This window comes from Budorcas taxicolor, unplaced genomic scaffold, assembly GCF_023091745.1.
Source record: "Budorcas taxicolor isolate Tak-1 unplaced genomic scaffold, Takin1.1 scaffold411, whole genome shotgun sequence".
Classification (NCBI taxonomy): domain Eukaryota; kingdom Metazoa; phylum Chordata; class Mammalia; order Artiodactyla; family Bovidae; genus Budorcas; species Budorcas taxicolor.
Window position 1 is genome coordinate 16,425 of NW_026292345.1, and position 17,331 is coordinate 33,755.

Sequence of the window (17,331 nt, forward strand, 5' to 3'; positions counted from 1 at the left end):
GTTCTTTGTAAGCTGCCCTGGAATCACCTTATTAAAGACATTTCTGTAGTTGCCTCTCTGTTCTGTGCCTAGTGGGTTGTCTTCTGAAATAGAGATCCCATTGTCACTAATGTTTCCCATTGTGCTGGACACATTAACAGTAGTCCCTTGAACAGACATGGTCTCTTATGTGATGCCGTGATACTTCTTTAGACATCTTCCAATATATAACTGTTTTCTTAGTGCTCAGCAGATCAGGCACTCTGCATGAAAATGGTAGGAAATACCTTTCATCTAAGACATTGCTCAGCTGTTCTTGAAACCCTGAGTAGTCTTCCCAAAGGAATGGAGCTAGCGTTCTAAGTTTCTATTTGAGTTTTGTGCCCAGAACTTCTGCTGGCATGCCCACAGTACATGAAATTTCCTGGCCGTGAGTTTTAAAACGTGGTTTACTAGAGTGTGACGAAAGACATGGAGATTGATTGTAGTGTCTTAAGCAGAAGGAATGACACACTCCTGCAAGACACTCAAGATTGCAGAAAACCAGACAGATGGTTAACTACTGTGATGATGCAGTGCTGGGTGACCACACCCCAGGTACACAGACAGGACTGACACTGAGTTCAATTTATGGGCTTGAAGGGAGAGGCTGCCCTTTTTAACACTATTTTATTGGATGAACTTTACTGGTGCTTAGGTAGAGGCTAAAGTCGAGACAGATAATAGCCCTTGAGTCTTAACCCTTTAGAAACTGGCTTTCCTTCTCTGTTCCCAGTACTCGAACTGTATTCAGGTTGGCCTTGGCCTTGCACTGTAGTCTAAAGGATTAGAAAAGGAATTCTAAATTAAAGCTCCAGGAATCAACTTGTATCAGTATTAGCAATAAAAAAATAAAGCCAGAGAACAGGCATCTGCCCTTCCCAGTTCTGTGTGTGTATGTGTATTTGTTTTACTTCTTTTGTAACTTTTCCACTTAGAAATAATATTGGCCTCTTTTCTTGCAGACTCGCTCTTTACTGAGTGTATTTGAGGAAGATGCCGGCACTCTCACAGATTATACCAACCAGCTGCTCCAGGCGATGCAGCGCGTCTATGGAGCCCAGGTATCCTCCTGCCCACTCATCTGGCGAGGAACAGAGTAGGAGCCCTCTGCCCTCACCTTGAACTTCTCTCAGGAGGTCGAGAGATTTGAGTCAGAACATCCCCCTTTAAATTTTTAAAATAAAATCACAATTGTTTTTCTCTTCTCTTCATCTCAAAAAACTAAGGACAGTTTGCTTTCATAGCCTAAGAAAGAGGGTAATTTTCCTGTAACTAGTAGAACCAGTAGAAAGGTACATCACTGCTTTTTAATAGAAAAAAAAAAATGCAGTCCCAAAGGGAAACATTTGGGTCTCCTCTTCCTACTTGTGAATGAGTGGGTTCAGTATTCTGAGGCATGGCTCTTTTGTTTCTCATGAATATCAGTCTTAGATGTCAGTGCAGGCACATAGAGATGTTTTTTCAAGTGCTTCCTCTGAAAAGACTTGAGTCACAGTTCTAGAACAGTTGGGTGGTTCTTTGTTTTGAGGAACAAGTATCTTTGTCTTGCAAAACCATGGAAAATAAATTGCTGAGTAGCAAAAGTGAATCTTTTTAAGATCAAGAATTGCCTATGTATGTTACTTTCTAGGATAAAACTTGAGAGTTACTTTAAAATTTGTTACCTTACACATCAAAATATTATGGCAACCGGTTTCATTATTAATTCCTAGCTGACTTAAATCTGTCCATGTTACTGTTTCTTTTTCTCACCTGTGATCTCTAAATAAATACCACATTCAGTGTATAATAGTATATATTAGTAGTCATGTGTAGTCATTTATTATTACTTATTCTTCATGTATAACACTTATATCATTGTTTTATTAATCATTTGTTCTTATCATATATGGGAAAAAGACTCAGTCCTTGCCATTAGGGAGCTTACAGCTGGGTTGGGAGACAAAGCAGTTAGCAAAGAGTGTAGAGGTGCTGGGAGAGAAAGGGTGCCTAACCCGGAGGATTGTGCTGCATACCCAAAAGGAGGACGATTGTGACAGTTGAGATTTATTGACTACTTCTTAAGGCCCAGGCACAGTTTCAGAGGCTTTTACCTGTAATCATTTCATTTAAATTCACTCACAACTCTGTGAGGTGAGTGTTGTTACTATTTTCTTCATTTTCTAGGTCAGGAGATTTAAGGATTCTGATGATGAATGACTTCCCGAGTCCACCCTGTTAATACATGGTAGAGCAAGTCAGCCTGAAGCCAAAGCACTGACATCTAAGACTGATATTCATGAGAAACAAAAGAGCCATGCCCAGAAAGCCAAAGCAGTTAAGAAACTGCTAAACATAAGAGTGGTAGCCTGAGCTAGGGCAGTGGCAGTGGCAATAGGAAGAGGGAGACTGGTGATTGACTGAATGTGAAGTGGTCAGGTCAGTGAAGAATGAATCAAGAATGATGCCCAGGTCTCTGGCTTGAACGACAGGGTGCACAGTTGGGAGAACACAGGAAGAGGAGCAGGATGTGTGTGGGGGTGTGTGTGAGTGTGTGTGTGGATGTGTGTGTGTGTGACAGTGACAGGAATGGCAGAGACGCCAATCTTAATCCTTGAAAGGCTGAGGTATCCATGGGACATCAAAGCGGGGAAAGAGGGCATATTGAAGGTTCAGATCCAGAGTTCAGGCTAGAGATAGAGATCTGCAAACTACTGTGTTATAAAAGTGTTACTTATTAATTGGAACTAATTTTAGTGACCAAAAGAATCACACAGTTATTTGTGGTTTTGCTTCTGAGGTAAAGCATTCAGAAACTAGGAGACCCACTTCGTCAGTTTTTCAAAAACCCTATTTATTTCGATTACTTTTTTTGTATTTTTTCCCTGAATATTCAAAATTTAAGAGAATAGAAAATTTTTTTACTGAAATTTGCTTGCTGTTCAGGAATTTGAATACTGTTGTCAAATGATTGGTCTGCTGTTTAAGGTTTTAAGAGTCCCAAGACTTAAGGTACCACAACTCCGCCTCTCCCAAGAGTCTGTGCTCTGCCTCTCCTTGTCTGTCAGAATCATTTACTTGGAGATGTCCAGACACTCTCTTATGTGTTTTTTTTTTTTCTTTTGAGCCCAGAAAACTGCATTTTGCCAAAATTAAGTGGGTCTTGCATTCCAAGAGACTGTAACCAGCTCTCAGTTCACACCACATGATCATCACATGGGCTCTTGTGCTGGCAGAAACCCTTCCTTCTGCCTTGGCGTTTCCTGTGGCAGAAGCTTAGCAGGAACGTCTGGCTAATGCTGCCAGCGCAGTGACGGATTCTGGCAGTGTCCGGTGGCACTCAGATTGGCTGAGGTCAGGGCTAGTTGTTTTTCAGGTTTATTTGAACATGTTTTGTTTCTTAAGAAAACTTCTCTAACTCCTCTTTGATCCATTTGTTTATGTCCGTGTATGTGGTTGGGAAGAAAGAGAGAAAGAGAGGGAGGGAGAAAGAGAAAGAGCTGCTACGATTTTCATTCAGTGTTTTCCCCTTAGGTTATGTTTTCTTGGTTTTATTTAACATTCTTCCTTAAATACTTTACACCTAGACCTGTTAAATTATATTAATAGAGTTTTGTAATTTCATTTTAAAATACAGGTGCTTAGCAAGATGTTTTTCATTATTACATTTTTGAACCAGGTTAATGCTGTTAATAAATGATAAATGTTCATAAAAGATATTTTAAATCAAGCCACATGGTAATTTTCTGGATTTTAATACAGTGAACTTGACCATTTGGGCCTTAGTTTTAGAAAGAGGAAGAGTGAAAAAAACTAGAGGAAAGTTCTGTGAGCAGTTTTGCTGATATTGGCTGGTTTGGGGGAAATCTGTAATTTTGTTTGTCTTAAGCAGTAGAATGAAGCTATGGGCTCTAAGCTGTTTTCAGCATTTTGCAGCAGTCCTTGGATCGCTTGTGGTTTCCTAAGTGTCAGACACGCCATTGCGCACACAGGGGCTGCGTACTCTATTGTGGGTCATCTGAATGAAAGAATTTATCGCCTGCTGCAGAGATGGTTTACATACTTAGAAATCTCTGCTGTCTTTCAAACTATTGACTAAGTAAGTTTAAAACTTACATAGTATTTAAATATATGCATGTGTATACATACTCAGTAAAAATCTGCCGAAGTTTTGCATTTAATATATTTGTTTTGATTTCGTGTATCAGCTGTACTTTTGTTTCTTTCCTAGAAAGGTTAAGGTTTTTAAAAATCTTTAAAAAATGGATTTATTAGGATCTGGCAAGTTTACTTTGGTAATACAACTTCTCTCAGACACTGTACTGAGGAAACAGGGGAAGGTCAAATGATGTTACCAGCAGTGTTAGTGAAACCTGGCATCTCCTAGAACCTGTCTTTCTCCTCCAACAGATGACAAGCCTCTGTAGTTGGTGCCTTCAGTCTGGATTGGTTTTTTCGTTTGTTCTGGTGTTTTTTTTTTTTATTACGTTTGGATGGAATTTTTTGACTTGAGAACCATGGTTCAGGCTCTTTCCCTTTCCTTCAGCAAAACTGGCTTGCTTAAACATGGTCTCATCTCTGCAGCTGTTCCTTTTTTATTTAACTTTTTTTGTTAAAATTTTTTTACAACTTTAAAACACACCCTGCAGCATATGGGATCTTAATTCCCCAAACAGGGATCGAACCCATACTCCTTGCATTGGAAGGTCAAGTCTTAACCACTGGACCACCAGGAACATCCCTTTGCAGCTGTTCTTAAACAGACCTTTTGGCATGCAGAACTCCTGATCCTAAAATATAAAAGTCCACACTGGAGTTGGGAATCATATCTTTTCAAATTGGGCTTAGGCAGCGGGAGGGGATAGGAGTAAAGTACTTTGCAAGATATGCGTACATTTGTTATTATAAAAAGGAAAATACTTTTCTTTAGAAATGATGATATATATATATAGATATAGATATAGCCATCAAGCTAAATAAGTCAGTGTTCCTCTTGGGAAACAGAGTAGTGGGCATCCAGGAGTGTAAGCTTGTAATGGAGAGAGAAGGATTTGGAAGGCATAGAGGATCAGAACTGTGTATTTTAATAATAAAAATAGTACGAGACACATAAATGTACCACACACTTGGCAAGACACCTCTTGTGTATAATTTCATTTAGCTTGCCCAATAAAGGAGAGGCGTTATTATAGTAGGTGTTTACAGGCAGGGTAACTAAGAGAGCTTATGCAGCTTGCCTGTGATCATACAGCTGATGAGAGTCAGGATCAGAATTTGAACTCAGGTCTTTGACTCTAAAACTTTACTGCACTCGCACGCTATACCGCCACGCTGTACTCTCTTGACATACTGGTCTCTGGAAATGTCAGCCGAGGCTAAGGAAGTGGGAGTCTTCAACAGTTGTTCTTGTCATCACAGAACAACCCTGCTTAGCAGCCTAGCAGCTCTGTAGTGTCTTAAAGGTGGGAGCCAGCTCCTTTATGTGTCCCAGGGAAACTCCCCTTGTTTAATTGGGTTTTGTTCATAATGGTTTCAATCAGTGAATTTTAACAGCTCTCAAAGCAGTCACATTGAGATTCATATGACAGGGATAGAGGAATATGTATAGCTCAAGGCTGAGGTACAGGAGCAGAGAGCCCCTGAATGGTTCCTGGAAGCAACCTCAGAGACCTGGGTTTTTACACTGGGTTTGCATATGGAATCTACACCCTGCCCTCATGCCAACATTGAAGGCTTTCAGATTGGTAGAGAAGATTATTCTGGGCCAGGCTCATTGCTTAGGTATGAGGTTTAAGTGTGTGACCTTAGATGTATCAGCTCTGAGTTCCAGTCTTGGCCACTTGCTGGGTGACCTTGAGCAGGTCACTTCATTGCCTGCGTTTCCTTATCAGGTAAACAGAGGTCATAGTAATATTAATAACCACCTCATAGGTTGTTGTGAGGGTTAATGGAGCTAATCCCTCTAAAGTATAAGATCAGTCCTTGGCAGGAAGTGCTCACCGTTAACATAACCACCTTCTCAGCCTTAGAATAATCATAGTTACGATAGCACTGTTACCCTGGGTCCACTGGTTGGATTAAATAGAACTTGGTCCTCTGATCTTGACTTTCCTGAAGGAGCAGTGTAGCTGCGTTCCTGACTCCTCACTGCGTTGTTGATGTTTGCTCCTCATTCTAGACTTCGTCCCCCACTGGCTGCACAGGCCGCTTAGTGCCTGATTCCCAGCCCCTGTCCACCTTCCCTCCTGGGCAGACCCCGATGCTGGTACCAGCGGCCCCTGCACAACTAACTGTCTTTGGTCCCTGTGACAGTGTCTCTCCCGAGTCTCTGCCCACCATTCCTGATTATTTTCTTGTTCTGGCACCATTTGCTGCCTACCCCTTAAGTCTAATTCCACAGGAAGCCTTCTCTGGTTAGTCTCTACTAGCTTGCTGGGCAAGGTCACTGCAGCACAGCCTGGCCATTTCAGAATCTATTTCTAGCCCTCATCTCTAGGTTCTTATTCCAAACGACTTTTGCCTCTTGTCACTGTGGAGAGTGAGTTTTCCGCTCTTACCTGGGCTACTGCAGCACCATCCTAAGCAGTTTCCCTGTAGTAAGGGGATTGTCTTTCACTCTTCTGTCCATTCTTTACTCTCAAGCTACCACATCCAAACCTTCCCTCCCTCCCTTCCTGTCTCCAGATGCTTCTGTGGCTCCGAGATGAACCCCCTCAGTAAGGCACGCAGAGCTCTTTGTGCGCTGAGTCTCGGCCTGCTCCTCTAGGTTCGTCTTCAGCTGGCCCAGTGTGCCTGGCCCTGCACACATCTTGAGACTGTGCTGTGCCATTCCTGCTGCCCGGAATCCCCAGGGGCCCCTTGTCCTGGCAAATGGCCTTCCCAGCAGGTGACTTTTAAGGCTGACTTCAGATCCGAGGTATCTGACGCCTTTCCTGTGTTCCTTTTCTCCCTTCTGACCAAAGCACCCAGACACCCTGCGCTTTTATGGGTCAGAGCTCTGAGGGACAGCGTGTGGGATTTTTTTGCCTCTCTGTGCACCGTGAGCTCCGAGAGCTGGGCACTTTGTCTCCAGTGCCCAGCACCTTGCCTGGCCTCATTCACTATTTGATAACTAGGTGTTAAATGAAGGACTGATGAGAATGTCGCCGTACCCTCACTGTGTGCTTGGTCGTCCCTCCCAGGTCTGGGCCCCGCGATCAGCACCTTAGCCTGGGGCACTGCCATCGTGGGTCATCTGGCCTAGGGTCCGGCCATCTTGGACTCCTCCTCCTCCCCCATTCACTCAAGCCTGATGTTTTTGCCTCAGCGACCCCAGGCAGATCTCTGCTGCCTTCTCTACTTTCTGGCTTCAGTTCAGTTCAGGTCAGTCGCTCAGTCGTGTCCGACTCTCTGTGACCCCATGAATTGCAGCACACCAGGCCTCCCTGTCCATCACCATCTCCTGGAGTTCACTCAAACTCAGGTCCATCGAGTCGGTGATGCCATCCAGCCATCTAATCCTCTGTCGTTGGCTTCAGCCTTTTCTCTTTCTCACTCAACTTCAAATGGTCTCCTGACTCTCATGTCATCCTCTTTCTCCCTTCAAGGTTTCTTTTACAACACAGCCACTTACGGAATTCTGCTCACATCTGACCTTGTTATTCTCCTGCCCAGGTTCCTCAGGGCTTCCCTGGTACCTGCAGAGTACTGTCGGAGTCCTCAGCAGGCATCCCTCAGGGCCTGCCCCAGTCAGGGCTCTCTAACCTTTCTTCTTGCTGCGCTCCAGCCTGGGCTCCTGATCCCATCAGCTTGCTGGTAGTGCTGTGATGAATGAGACTCTCAACCACTTGACTTTAGGTAATGCTTCTGGCCAGATATTTGGTGGAGATCACAGCAGTGCCTATGCTGTGACGGTGACCCTAGTGGATTTCCTCTGCCCCCACTCCCGGCCTCTCCTTTCCTGTCCAGGGGCCTTCAGGCGGTTTCAGGTGACAGTTGCAGTTGGTGAGTGCTCCATGCCACCATGAGGTAAACAGTTCTTTGTCCAAATCTCAGTTTTCCTCCTGGGTTTGTCAACCACTGGACTTTCTGCTTGGCACCAGCCTTGCGAAGTGCTGTTTAAATAGAACATTCTGTCAGTAAACCCTTCGTCAGGTTCTCTCTCTAAGGATTCCTATGACACATCTGATAGAGTAGATAGTAACCAGAGCGCTATCCCAGAGTGCTGAAGGACTCTACTCCCAGAGCTCCATTATCCATAGAGTCTACATTTTAGACCACTGCTTTTGCTGAGCTACAGCTAGAAGAATAGAGAATTTATGCTGATATTTATAGGCCCTACGAGACCTGCCCACGGAGTATAACTAAGTACAGTTTTGGACTTTGGATAGGAATAGTATTGGGTTAGCCAAAAAGTTCTTTTGGGTTTTATAAATGAACTTTTTGGCCAACCCAATATATTGTTAAGAACTTGCGCTTTAGATTTTGAGTCTGACAGTTCTGAGTCGAGTTGTTGCCATTCTGGTTACTAATTGTGTAGTTACAGAGGAACCTTTCTCCTCATTTGTATGAAAGTAAGAATATTCTCTATATTGTAAGTGCCTTATAAGGATTAAATGTGATGGTATATAAACAATGCTTAACAGCAATTCAGGTACTTAGAAAAGACTCAGTAAATATTAGCAGCTACTTTTATTATTGTTACTACTAATATTTACTCTTCACACAAGTTCCAGTTTTACAGGTCTTATTGCAGAGATAATTAGGCAGGCTTACCTCACAGGGTGTGGATTAATTAATTGATGTTGGTAAAGCGTTTCGTGAAACCTTTGTGTACAATAGATTAAGTATGAGTTAAGATTAAAGTTGGTCTAGTTTAAAAAGACTTCATATCATGTGCTCTGTACAGGGGAGTTTCATTTCTTTTCAGGGCAGGTGACAGGCCATTTTGTAACATGTATTTGTCTTTGATGGAGTCATGCTTGTAGAACAGAATCTTGGTGCCTGGAATCACACACATCTGAAATACACAGGATTTTCAGAAACTGTTTCTAGTGGAGACCTGGCAGAGGCCACTGTGCACAGGAGTTTTGGAAGCAGTTGTGTGGTGTTTGCTCTGCCCCTTCTCCCTGCGCCTCAGTGGCGTTGTGCACATAGCGCATGAGCACCTCTCCCCATGAACACCCCCCCCAGGCCTGGACACTGTCAGGTGCCGGCAGCTCCCTGGCAGGTATCTCCACTACATGTGAGGGTGCTTGCCAGGACCCTCCAAAGTAGAGAAGGATTCAAGCAGCCTGTGGCCCTTGCTTGTTATGAAAGCAAGGAGTGTGGTTATCATGTTGATTGGTCTCTAAGGAGGCAGATATGAGGCAGTAATATTTTAGACTTAGCTACAATAAAGAAAAGAATGGGCTAGAAGTGCAGAATCTGTTCCTGACTCTGAAGAGTTGTAGCTTCATGGAGAGCCTTCTGAGGGAGGTGAGGCCGAGGACAATCTGTGAGACGTTTACTGTCTAAACAGGACCAACACTTTATGACCCTTGGACTGGGCTCTTATTTGTAAATAAAGTTTTATCGGAACAAAGCCACACTCTTTTGCCCATGAATTATTTATGGCTGCTTTTGTGTCATGACAGAGACCATCCGTCCAATGAGTCAAAAATAATTGCTCTCTGGCCTTTTATAGGAAAAGTGTGTCATCTCTAGCCCAAAGTTGTGGTCTTCTCAGGTCTTTTGTCTTAGCAGGACTTAGGATCTTAAGAGTGTGGGTTTTAGACTCAGACAGACCTGGACTCATATCTCAGTCCTGCTGCTAACTAGCTGTGTGACCTTGGGCAGATGGCCTAATGTCTCTGTGCCTCCATTTCTTCTGTAAAATCAAGTTAATAGTTAGAACCTGCCTTACAGGGTTGCCAGGATGAAATGACACAATGCCAAGAATGCACTTAGTGTGTGGTATCTGGCTTGAATTAAGAGCTCTGTAAATGTTCACTGCTGTGCTTAGGATGATTCTGTGGCTCTGCAAATCATAGTCTCCATTGTGCTGTCTGGGGTGACTTGAATAGATCCATCTCAGACCCACTGCCATGAGCTCAAAGAAGAGGAGTAGGAGGTTTTCTCACACAGCAGAGTAGCAGCTCAGTGAATGGGCTGAGACCCTTGTTCCCCTGCACCCCGACCGTCAGAACAGCACTGCTGAAGATGGTGCGCAGACTGTCTCCTGGCTGACTGCATCATCCCCGTCCGCTCTGTATTCTATCCCCCCCTTGTTTGTGATGTTGCCTTATACGATTAGGAAGTATTTTCGTCCTTATGCTGTGATCCCAGGCATTGTTTAAAGACTTGAAATTAGATGAGGCTTCTCGCTGTGTCTGTTCCTCATTCATAAGCACTTGTGGAGTGCTTCTCTGTGCCGAGAACAGTTGCACACTCCTGTCTAGGTCCAGGCGCAGTGCTTCTGGATTTGTTCCTTTGCCTCCCTCTTGGCTACATGACTGCCAGCTCTAGTTTGTTTTCAAAGTGGTGGCACCCCAGTAGGATGCCAAAGCTGGGAATTTTCGTTATGTTTGCTGACTTTATCCTGGGGGAGAAGAGAGCATACCGCATTTCAGGGTCTACTGATGGCTGTTTCTTGGGACAGAAGAAGGAAACTGGGGAACAGGTTGACCAGTTATCTGCAAAGAAGGCCAAAAAACCATGGGATTAGGCTCTGATGGATCTTGCAAAGGAGGCCCATGAAAAATAAAACAAGCCCTGGCAGAACTCAGGCCTTCACCCCTAGGGCACAGCAAACCCAGGAGAATTAGAACAGCAGTGGAGGTCAAGGCTGGCCAGTACCCTCCCCTCGTCTGGCACCGTTCCTCTCTTAGGAGTATACCCTAAACCTAAAGAGAAGCCTTCACTGAGCTATAGACATGTAAGACACGTTTTCTAGGCCGGATGTGTTGATGCTGGGAGGATAGTGGTAGACAGCTGCTGTGTAGCCAGAGATTAGAGAGAGAAATACAATAAGGTGAAAGTGGACCATGTCTGCCAGTGAAAAACAGTACAAAAGGGACCTTCCCAGGCACTGTAGCTGTGCTTCTGAATTGCCATCCATCATTGGTAGCACAGTGATAACACATGGATAACACTGACTTAGTGCTGTGTTTTTGGTAGAATCCAACTATGTGTCGTGTTGTAATGCTGCTTACAGCTGGGCCACAGAGTCCTGCATGCCCTCACTCTGCCTGCCTTGCCAGGCTTGTCTCACTTCCACACCCTGTACCCCAAGCTCTAGCTACACCCAGCTTTATAGCTTTTCAGACATGCTGGGTGCTTTTCTACATGCCCATTCCTCCTGGAAAGCTCATCCCTGTGGCCAGTTCCTGGTCTTTCTCCAGGGATCTGTCTGCTTGAAACATCTCTTCATTAGAGACCATCCAGCCCCTCCCGTCAGAGCCTCCTAATGCACCCAGTCTTTCCTCTGTGGGTCTCATCATGCTTGTAACTAGTTTTTAATGTCTGTTTCCCCAACAAACCCTGTGAGGGCAGGGACCAAACCTTGGTTGGATGTTTGGCACACTTTAGTGGTTTACTACATTTGTTTACTGACTGAATGACCAGAAGGAGCACTGATTTATAAATGGTGGGTATGAGAAAAGCTTTTTTATAAAAAAATTTTTTTTTTGTTTTGGTCTTCTCTTTCAAATAATTTCTGAACAAAGTATTTTATTATTTTATAGATACATATTATGTTTAAGGGATTCTCTGACATGGCATTATTTTCAGTGACTGTATGTGTGCTGAACAAATCTTACTTTTCTCTTTTCCCTACAGAATGAAATGTGCCTGGCTACTCAACAGCTTTCTAAGCAACTGCTGGCATATGAAAAACAGGTAACTTGATAAATATGTGGCATATGTCTTAAGAGAGTCCTAGGTGGAGTTCTTACAAAGGAATGTTCTGGGGGCATCCTTTAGAGACCTTCCTTCTAACTTTGTTTTTTTCCATAGGCCAGTTCCATTTTTTCTTGTTCTTGCCTTTTCTTATCCACTGATAAATTCTAACTGATGATTATCCGAAAGTCTTTATGATATATTCTTATATATGTATTCTTAAAATTAGCTTACAAAAGTAATCAACTGCCCTAAGGGTTCGTATTTTTTGAGGGACTACAAGTGCATCAACACTAAGAATTCCAGGCAATAAACTGAAAGATACTATTATATCTAGATAGAAGGGTGACGACCAACAACGGGATAGCCTGGGAAAGGCAGCTGACAGCGTGGCTGGGGCAGAACAAGGGAGAGCTCTGGTTCTCTGCAGTCAGACACTCTGACGTCATGTGCTCTTGGGAGGGGAGGAAGTCGATGTAGAGGGCAGTGTCTTGTGGGATGATGCTATAGTGCTGAATCCCCTGGCATTTAGCTAACACCTGGCACTTTTTTCCTTTGGTCTTAGAATTTTGCTCTTGGCAAAGGGGATGAAGAGGTCATTTCTACACTCCACTATTTTTCCAAAGTGGTGGATGAGGTAAGATGGCAACATGGCAATTTTTTTTTTTTTGATTGAAGGATAAAGGTTTTACAGAATTGTGTTTGTTTCTGCCAAACATCAACATGAATCAGCCATAGGTATACCTAGCAAATTTTTATTTGATTCTTTTTTTGAACTTTCTTTCCTCTTTATTTCGGCCTACTTTTTATTTTTAGGTATCTACTTAAATATCTGAGAAGGTATCTCAGCCTTATCTTCCAAGGCTCATTTCATAAATGAGATTTGTATGCGGTTATGTTTGATTTTGGCTTGAAGGGACAGGCCTTGGTACACATAGCAATAGATTGAAAGAAAGACTTCTAAAAATTCAGTTTCCTAAGGAGGAAGAATTAGTGTCTCGGGGCTGCTGTAATAAAGTTACACATAGGTGGCCTGAAACAATGGAAATGTATTCTCTCACAGTTCTGGAGGCCACAAGTATGAAATCAAGTTGTTGGCAGGGCCACGTTCTCTCTGGAGCATCCAGAGGAGAATCTGTCCTTGCTCCTCCCAACTCCTGGTGACTCTGGGTGTTCCTTGACTTGTGGCAGCATCACCCCCGTCTCTACCCCTGAGTTCACATGGCCTTCTCTCCCTACCCTACCACCATCTGTTTGCTCCATGTCTGTGTCCTATTCTCTTATTAGAACACTTGTCAGTGGATTTAGGGCACACCTGGATAACCCAGAGTGATCTTATTTTAAGATCCTTTATTGTATCTGCAAAGATCCTTTTCCCTAAAATTCACATGGTATAGACATCACTTTGCGGGGAGTGTGAGTCAACCCACTACAGAGAGATTTTGACAACTGTTCTTATGGCTCTGTTGTATAATATATTTGGAATATTTGTGAATAGCATGTGTTGGTATAGGAGAAGTGTCTACATCCTGATCATAAAAAACTTAAGAGCTCAGGTGCTACAGGTGCTGGGCAGCACCCTCTGCCAAATTAGATGAGCGTAAACGACTTCATTTTTCAAGGCGTTTGTAGCGCTTACAATAGAACATCTTCAGAGAATAAGCAAACAAGACAGTGCACAGGTGCCATTGCATTGCGCCACCGTTGATACGAAGGTGACGCTGTCTTCAGTTTAAAAAATGAGAAACTAATGTTCACATAAATTTGTGCCAGTTGTCTGTTCATTCAGTTCACCAAGTTGATATTCATTCAACAAATACTGACCACCTGCTATTTAGCAGATGCAGTTCCAGGCACTAGGGATGTGGATACAAACTGTCCAGTTGGTAGTGAGCTTTGTCCTCTGTTCCACTGCTGGGGCTCTTTGTATAATAATATGGATGCATGTCTAGTCCAGAAGAGGAGGAAGATGAATGGAAAATGGAATTAGGGAAGAGCAACAAGTAATTTTGTTGAAGGTTAGAAGAATTTTCCTTAGTTAACAGTAAATGAATAGCCCAGGGGGAGAAGCGGTAGTCTGCACTCACTGAAGTTATGTTTTCTTGACCAAAAGAGAGTTGCTAAGGAAATGTGGTTATTTGTGAAAACCCTAAATTAGGATTTCCACTTTAAGATCTTTACTTATAACTATATTTTCCTGGGCAGGAATGATCATTCTTCTTTTTTTTTTTTTAATGAATTGATTTTTATTGAAACATAGTTGATTACAGCAAAGTGATTCAGATATATATTTTTTCTTTCATATTCCTTTCCATTATAGTTTCTTACACAATATTGAATATAGTAGGACCTTGTTGTTTATTTTATATGTAGTAGTTTATATCTGCTAATCTCAAACTCCTAACTTATTCTTCCACACCTTTTCCTCTTTGGTAACTTTAAGTTTGCTTTCTGTGTCTGTGAGCCTGTTTCTGTTTTGTAAATAAGCACATTTGTATCATATTTTAAATTCCATGTATAAGTGATACCACATGATTTCCATAGTAGCTGCACTGGTTTACATTCCCACCAACAGTATAGGAGCCTTCTCTTTTCTCCACACCCTCTCCAGCATTTATTATACCTCACTATAGCTTTCATTTGCATCTCTCTAACAATTAGTGATGTTGAGCGCCTTTTCACGAACTTACTGGCCAGTGATGACTCTGTCAGTGGGGAATGATTATTCCAAAAGGATGGAAGCTTGGAAGTGTGATTTTTATAGGCAGTATCATAGCCTTCTGGAAACTTAGCACTGTGACTTTTCACACAAGCCTGTTGATGTCAAGACTTAAACCAGTGAAAGCAGTTAACTCAGGTGGGAAGTAGAGAGTAACTTTTGAGGTAGTTTTCTCTACCTGGGTCTATATCAGATTGACAATTTTTCAAAAGAAGTAATTTGACTCAGAAATTGAAAAATCCAACTAAAAGTAGAGATTTGTGTCACTTATATTTAATAGGATGTGTTGGATTCAGATCTTTGATATTATAGGCATATAGAGATTTTTATCCTTGATGATTTCACCAAAAGCAAGGTTTCTAGATTACTTATTTTTAGTGCCTCTGAGACAGGAAATTTTTGACATTATTGATTCCATTGCCCAGTGTGTCAGGCCCTCTCCTCTGAGTGTTACTTATTCACGTTATTGTTTTATCCTCAAAAGAGTCATGCAAGGAGCATGCTGCGTTGCCCATTTTCTGTGTGATGATACTGAAGAGCCAAGAGAAGGTCTGTGTTCTTTGCATACTTCTCAGCAGAGGTGGTGTGTTTGGAAGTGATTATTCCTTACCTCCCAAGGCCCCAAAGGAAAGAGTTGGTGACACAGATCCCTTGATCCTTCAGAAGAAATTAGGAAGAAAATGAATAATTCGGAAATTTGCCATTCCTGAGGTATATAACCTTTGGAAAGAAAACCATTTAACCTCTCTGTGTTTTGTTTTTTTTCATCTGTAAATGACAGAAGCAGGATAGTCCACTTAACCAAGCTGTTATAAAGATTATAGTAAACAATTAGAGCATTTGATGCAGAGCCAGTTCATTGAATTCATCTGATTAATTGTTAGTAAAAAAAAAAAAGGTACATTTCCTATTGCAGTTATTCAGGAAAAGTAGTTAACATGTTCTATCCTAATGTGTTTTTTGGCATGGCTGTCTTCATGTGTTCCCCCACAGGGAGAAAAACAAAAAACAAAAAACTGCCATCCTTTGGCTTGATTGAAAGACAAGGGGAACATTGACTGGCCAGCTGCTCCCTTGCCTGACAGATGGTTGACCTTAGGCCAGTTTTTAATCTTGTCAGAGCCTCTGAAAGCACCACCCTGAAGGACCAGATCTGTTGGGAGATCTGTGTGCAAAAGGGGGATGTGGGTGTGTCTTTGATCGCTGCTGAAATAAACTTCGCCTAACATTTACCCCAAAAAACAATCCCTGGGTGATTTCTCCTTATACACCCAACAGGAATCCCAGAGCATCCTCATAGTATCTGGAAGTCAGGGCCTTCCACTGTATTCATTACCAACTACCACACGTTAAATGTTTTGGCCACTTTGTGAGCATGAAAGACAAACTGTATCCCAGACAATGTTTTGAGAAGAGTGTGAATTTTAGATCTCAGTAGCCTGGTTCCAAATAGGAAAAGGAGTACATCAAGGCTGTATATTGTCACCCTGCTTATTTAACATATGCAGAGTACATCATGAGAAACGCTGGGCTGGAAGAAGCACAAGCTGGAATCAACATTGCTGGGAGAAATATCAATAACCTCAGATGTGCAGATGACACCACCCTCATGGCAGAAAGTGAAGAGGAACTAAAAAGCCTCTTGATGAAAGTGAAAGAAGAGAGTGAAAAAGTTGGCTTAAACCTCAACATTCAGAAAACGAGGATCATGGCATCTGGTGCCATCACTTCATGGGAAATAGATGGGGAAACAGTGTCAGACTTTATTTTTTTTGGGTTCCAAAATCGCTGCAGATGGTGACTGCAGCCATGAAATTAAAAGATGCTTACTCCTTGGAAGGAAAGTTAATGACCAACCTAGATAGTATATTGAAAAGCAGAGACATTACTTTGCCAACAAAGGTCCATCTAGTCAAGGCTATGGTTTTTCCAGTGGTCATGTATGGATGTGAGAGTTGGACTGTGAAGAAAGTTGAGCACCGAAGAATTGATGGTTTTGAAGTGTGGTGTTGGAGAAGACTCTTGAGAGTCCCTTGGACTGCAAGGAAATCCAACCAGTCCATTCTAAAGGAGATCAGCCTTGGGTGTTCTTTCGAAGGAATGATGCTAAAGCTGAAACTCCAGTACTTTGGCCGCCTCATGCAAAGAGTTGACTCATTGGAAAAGACTCTGATGCTGGGAGGGATTGGGGGCAGGAGGAGAAGGGGACGACAGAGGATGAAATGGCTGGATGGCATCACCGACTCGATGGACGTGAGTTTGAGTGAACTCTGGGAGTTGGTGATGGACAGGGAGGCCTGGCATGCTGCAGTTCATGGGGTCACAAAGAGTTGGACACGACTGAGCGACTGAACTGAACCGAACTGAGCCAGGGATTAACATCCTAGCTGTTCCACTGATTTGCTCTGTAGATTTAGATATTTATTTGCCCACTTATAAAACTGAGTATAATAAATAATACCCATCTGACAGAGTAGATGGGAACTAAGTGATATAAAAGCACAGAAAGCGGGCACACAAAGTGGTGCATGAGGTGCTCCAAAGTGTTCATGCTGGTGGTGATGATTTTTATTTCTCCTAGACCTTTTACAAAGACAGGATTTAGTAAGGCCTTGAGATGGAAGAGAGGAAAGAATCAAGAGCTGTTAAAATTATCTGGTGAGGAGGAGCGTATCTGAATAGAGCCTTCTTGCTCCTGGAAAGGTCTGCAATCTGGCTGGTTGTCTCCGCAGGGAGCTTTCTCTCTCCATAGCATT

At 42.7% G+C, this 17,331-nt stretch overlaps 1 protein-coding gene across 2 annotated transcripts in view; it reads left to right on the forward strand.

Annotated features, from left to right (window-relative positions):
- LOC128071380 (DCC-interacting protein 13-beta) overlaps positions 1 to 17,331 on the forward strand; it is a 55,271-nt gene that overhangs the window by 7,501 nt on the left and 30,439 nt on the right. For both annotated transcript variants that reach the window (XM_052664265.1, XM_052664266.1), the window contains exons 2-4: positions 984 to 1,082; positions 11,797 to 11,856; positions 12,422 to 12,493. In XM_052664265.1, coding sequence (XP_052520225.1) covers positions 984 to 1,082; positions 11,797 to 11,856; positions 12,422 to 12,493 — 231 coding nt within the window. The remainder of the gene's footprint in view (positions 1 to 983; positions 1,083 to 11,796; positions 11,857 to 12,421; positions 12,494 to 17,331) is intronic.